We start from the raw sequence: 6,000 nt of genomic DNA, 5'->3' as shown, positions 1-6,000 counted from the left end.
TCACATCTACCCTTATGTCTTTCATCGGAATGTAGATCGTTCTCTAGCTTATATTCCACAGGACAGTACAGTACTCTATTAGATTCACACTCTTTATGATGATTATCTCCTAGTATATTTATCCGTAATTTCAGTTCTATGTTGCTTATGGCTGCATTTGCCCATTGCCTACATATATTTCCGTGTAACCCAGACAGCTAAACGTGGGTGAACCAGAGACCCAATCTCACAGTTGACAGTGCGTGTCTCTCCATTGATGACAAAGATGGCAGCCTCTGCTGGCGACACCATGAAGCGTCCAAATACCCCTGATGACACAATGGCTCGGTTGGTATTGCTCCATTCAGCCAAATCTGGTGACATGGCCTTACCCACTCCTGTGATCATCTCAACCTTGCCTGTCAAGCAGGTGGGTTGAAATTAAGGGATAAACCAAGATGCAGCACAGCTTAATGGGATAGGGCTGTTTGTGAAATCTCTCATCACTACCCTGTGTTGCTGTCTTCACAAAATTTAATCTATAAAAAAAAAAGGAGAGAGAGAGAAAAAAGGAGTTTTTTAGAGGGCTGATAGTTCTAAACAAGTACTGCACTATACAGAGGAGTACCTGCAATGCAATGAGATATACTACCTGGTAATGTATACCTGTACTCTTGATACAAATCCACTTATGGAGAAAGAGAGGAAAATCATTACTTGTACACATCACTACAAAAAGTGCTCAGAGCAAAGATCTCTTGTTACGATGTACTGGCACCTCTGGTGGCAAAGCCACCATTAACTACCCCATGAAAAACAATGGTTAGTGAGGTGATTATCTTGGCAACCAGTCAAGGAGAGATGTGCTGAGACAGGTTGTGGTTGAAAAAGCATAACATAACATGCTACCAAAACTTCATAAAATTTAGAGAAGGTTGTACCTGGCACGTGGTGCTAGAGCTGGGACTGTTTCTAGCTTGACATGGCCTGGTACTACCATCTACTGCGCACTCACCCACCACATGTTCTGACCCAAAAAGGGGGGTTTTGTGGGTAAGAGCAGGTCATGCAGTCTCCTGGATGAACAATCTAGGCAGACACCTATATAATGAGTTACTGGGTACACCCAAACCTGTTTTTTCACTCCTTATATAGTGTCACACCCAGGTATGTGATGTGGTTACACCAAGTGTTAACAGACTACATACTGTACTAAGAATTTGCATACTGTGGTCAATTTAACATGGGTTCAATGGGGATAGGGAGATGGCCAAGGACCATACAATCTAAAATCTCAAAAGACATTTCTCCCATCCATCTGATGTATGCCCCAAGCCAGTCCAAATCATCACCAAGGGTATCCCCACAGCTGGCAGACAGCTGGAGGGCCTGGACACTCATTCAAAGTCCTCAGGAGGAGGTGAGGAACAATGGGGAGACTGAAGGGGCATGGCCGAGGGACAGTGAAGTGGTGAAGCCAAAAGAAAGCATAGCAATGTGGTAGATGGGGAGCACTGCAGTGAGATGGTAGGGGAGCACAGTGGTGTGTCAGGCAGTGATGAAGACGAGACAGACAAGACTGAGGCTGGTGAGGTAAGGTGTAGCATTTGTACCCCACTCATTGATGGCCTGGGATCTTTCTCAGTGCTTGTGGCTGTTGCAAGGGAGAAGGAAGTAATAGTGGTGATGGATTTTTTATTATGGCTACAACCATGGAGTTGTGCAGCTTAAGGTCTTCGGAGATCTTGTTTGCCTTCTGCCTGTCCTTATGGCACTTAACAATGTCCAATTTTACATCAAGGAGAGGTTATACCTTACCCTTTAATGCTTGCCCTCAGCACCCTCAGCAGCACCACACTTTCCACCAGGAGTAGCACCCTTGCTAGACATGATTTCCGAGTCACAAGTTTCAGTATTTCACATACAAAAAGTTATTACTCCACTTAATATATCACACACTGCACTCCTTGTTGCACACCTGCACTGTTATCTGGCAACAGTGATGGTGTTTTCAATGGTCTTGCATGCACAAGGCAGTTATGCAGCACAAGGAACACAAGAGAGATGATCACAGCTGCAGGACACTGAATGAATGGACGAGCGAGACAGAGTTTTCAATGGTGTTGCACGAAGCAGGTCACATGCTCAGAGATCTCAGGTTGGGATTCTGTTCATCTAAACACTAGGTAGCTATCTTGACTTAAATGTCTGACTGTCAACTTGTGCAGGCAGCACCATATATGCATGGGACTGTCATATATGGCCACCATAATTATTGCAGAAGCAAATTCTGAGACCTTAACCTGAAACCGGGTATAATTTCTTTTTATCATTCTAGTAACTGATCACATACTCAAGCACTGCATACCAGGGCATGACTGTAATATATAATTAGTTGGTGTGGTACATAATGGAAGGCTGTCAGAGATGGAAAAGAGGCAATTCTATATTTCACTGGGATTTCATGATAATCCCAAGATTCTTGGTTCAAAAGTGAACAAACCATCAAAATGATATAAACCACAACTGCATCTTGACACATAGCTAAGAGATGTGATGAGCATACCAATTGTTGCTACTCCTGAAAGGAAGCAAAGGTAATGGGTATTTCCATTCTATCTTTCCACCCCTCCTGAATAACAACACTTTAGATTATTTTTTCCTGGGGGGGGGGGGGGATATATGGTATGGTCAGGGCTACACTGAGGCAAATTTACAAGCAGGACTGTGGTACATTAAAGAATTATACTGTATCAGCTTAGGGAAATTGGTACCACCTCAGAAAGGAACCCATGTCCTTCTAGAAGCCTATGTTTGTAACCCTTTCAATGGGACTTTAAGTGTATACTTCTTTATTCCATAAGTCTACAGAACTTTAGGGGGTCTCTTGGCGAGGAATCTCACAAAGTCATTCTCGGGCACAGTCCAGCAAATGAAGTGCCCTGATTGGTGGAAGTGGAGCCAAGAGCCAATGTTTATTTCTGTGCTCTCACTCTCAGGCTGGGAGGCCCACTGCAATTTAGTGAATACTGCCTCATTCCTATCAAGTATACTGGATTCTATTCATACAACATAGCTCACATAGAGGAGTGACATGAAAAGACCTTCCAGTACATATGAACAAAGAATGAAGGCTGCTGAAAACGACATGCCACAGAATTTACAATCTGTGGAGATATACAGGACTGCCTTGCTAAGGAAGCAGATTCTGTGCTTGACACAGCAATCATGGTGATCCTGGGAATGTACTAAGTGTGCTTCCCAGGGACACTGTTGGAATTCTCAACTTGGGTGGGGAGGTCTGGAGCCCTGGGGTCTCTAAGCTCTTCAAGTATCTTAAATGGAACCCTTGGTGGAGGGAACTGAAGTAGCTACCTTATGGATTGGACTCTTGTCTACCATCTGCAAAGGACTAGAAGGTACAAGAATATAAAAGCAAATAAGGGTGCCCACAGATAAAACCTAGCTAAGTTGTTCTGTGAGCAGCAACAACCTTCCTTAGTGGGTTTCAGCCAGCCACTTCAGTGGCATGGAGGTTATGAAAGGCTTATATGGGAAAGTGCCACTTCTGACATACTATGTCTTAGCATGGTATCTCATCACATGTGGTGACAACTCACGTTAAGAGCAGTGTCCCAGAGCAGCAGCCATAAGACAGTGGATCCTGCAGGGAGTATGTGAGACACTGACCACAACCCTCATCAGATGTGGTTCACTATAGGGAAAAGGTAGTGCAAGAGGCAATACTCTGGGCCGAGGCAAGAATACATTAACCTGCCGTGTCCCGGCAGATTTTTCACCACTGAACCCCCCCAGTACCAGGAGATTTTCGAAAAGTTTTTTTTTTTTTTTTTTTGCTAAAACATCCGCTTTTTATGAGAAACATAGAAAATTCAAAGAGAAGGTACTCAGTTGAGTTTAGAAATATGGTAGAGGTAACAGTACCTTTACCTTGTTACTGTGTTCTCTCAGGCCAGGCTCGAGAGAAAATGTTTTCTACGGGAGGGGTAACTATTCCAAACCATTCATAACTGGTTCGATATTTATTTATTTGGTACGAATTTATATGCAGTACAAGAGTATGTTGGTTTTCACACTATAATAAGTGTATAGGCGATATAAGCGTTGTTCACTCAGCAAATACATCTACATATGGCACCTTCTTTTACGATGTTAACGCCTCATCATTTCTGCTTGTTTCTTCCTCTGGCTTACTTCTTCCTTTGTCCTCCACCTCAGGAATCACTTTCGCCTTAAATTTTGACATTGGAGAGACTGTAGTGCGATGTGTCTTTACTGGCCAGGTCACTACTAACAGGTGAATTGCCGAGAAAATGGAGTGCGGGGGGGGGGGGGGGGTCAGGTGGGGCCGGGCATTATCCCGCCTGGTGTTGGGTAGAGGAAGGTCTCCCACATGTGGCTACCAAAAATCACTCACGAAACTTGAAAAATGTGCAAATGACAGACCTTGCAATTACAAAATGTATGGATATATTGTCGGGTGTCACCGTGACAAAACGTGGCAACATATCCATATGTCGTTGGGACACCTCGGGTTAAAACCTGTGCCCCCAAGTTAACTCACTATGAATGAAAAAGGAGATTTGGACTTGCAAAATTCTCCATTTTATTTATTTATTTTTTAATATGCTGGCAAAAATCATGAAATGGAAAACATGAGTGCTTCAAATATTCAAGAAGTAACTCAAAGTCAAATGCCACCCCTTACATGATTATGGTGTCTGGCAATAGATGGATAGATAGATAGATGGTGAGCAAGGACAGAAGTTTAGAAGATGAAGTGCAAGAGAGGGTACAGTGGAGAAAAGTGGTTGCAGGTTCACCGAGATCCGTGAAAAGGAATAGAAAGTGAGCGTGGAAGTAAATAAGTTGCAGCATGACAGTACAGTACTGTGATCACTCTAATACTTGGACTCTGTTGGATGACACATGTCAAAAGCAAGAATAGTGCACTGATTTACATGAAAACGTCATGTGCAGCTATGTAGACAGACTGATAAACATATACAGTACTGTTGTTGCTGTTGCTGCTGCTTTGTTGTTTAACCATGGCCAAACTTACTGAGAAGACCCATCGCTCACAGGTAAGTGTTTCTGAGGGGCTATCCTACAGTTACAGTACAGTACATATACCAGCAAGGAACTGACACTCTCTTAATGTAGACGGTGCCTCACCGGGGTTGGACCAGGGTTCTTTCCAAAGGTGAGGTGCACGGAAATATGAGGCATTTTGGCTCCTGGGTGGATGCCACAGCTGTTTTGCTCCACCGAAGGTGACAGCACCACCACATGTAGGAAACTTGTCGGCACCAGGCAAATTATGTAAAGAATACTGTGATGTTGACGTGAATGTGATGGAAAGTGTTAGAAGTGCTTTGGATGGTTTGGCCACGTGGAGAGAATGGAAAATGAAAGACTGACCAGGAAAATGTATGTGAGTAAGGCAGAAGGGGAGAGAAGGAAGGAGAAACTGAAGATGAAATGGAGGGATAGGGTGAAGAGGTATTTAAGTGAGGGTGGTATGAGTTGGAAGGAAAGCAGCCTGATGGCACAGGATGGGGTGACATGGAGGTGATTCATTTGTGGCCACACCTTCCAGGATTAAAGTACCTGGCAATAAATAGGTAAACAGATAGACAAACAGACAGACAGCCAGATACAAAGCATATACAGAAACTGCCTTTGTAGAAACTCAGTCAAACAATACACTAAGCCCCGTAAAGAAAGAAAAATGATAACTTCAATACCTGTATGTAAATCAAGGAAGAAGATGTCATCCTTGTCTGTGGCAGCCGCGAAGAGATCATAGCTGTGAGTAAGGCGGGAGGGGAAGAAGGTAACGTCGCTCACATTGAGAGTTGTAATCACATCAAACACGTAGTCCAGCCCGTGCTCTGTAGGGAAGCAGTTAATCAACATAGCAAGAATATGAGGTAATACTTTTTATGTATTGTAAACTCTCAATTATCCATTGATGCATTACCTGCTATGTGTCATTAT

General features: G+C 43.4%; 1 protein-coding gene across 1 annotated transcript in view; it reads right to left on the bottom strand.

The window, feature by feature from the left end:
• LOC145411413 (follistatin-related protein 5-like) overlaps positions 1-6,000 on the bottom strand; it is a 338,220-nt gene continuing 332,220 nt past the window's right edge. The window contains exons 19-20 of the mRNA XM_080281453.1: positions 5,748-5,894; positions 1-398 (exon numbers count right to left, since the gene is read on the bottom strand). Of these exons, the coding sequence (XP_080137579.1) occupies positions 169-398; positions 5,748-5,894 (377 nt within the window). The 3' untranslated portion in view covers positions 1-168. The remainder of the gene's footprint in view (positions 399-5,747; positions 5,895-6,000) is intronic.

Source organism: Coenobita brevimanus, chromosome 89 (genome assembly GCF_032717465.1).
Source record: "Coenobita brevimanus isolate Jiangsu-jjx chromosome 89, ASM3271746v2, whole genome shotgun sequence".
Classification (NCBI taxonomy): Eukaryota; Metazoa; Arthropoda; class Malacostraca; order Decapoda; family Coenobitidae; genus Coenobita; species Coenobita brevimanus.
This window is presented reverse-complemented; position numbering and strand designations above follow the sequence as displayed.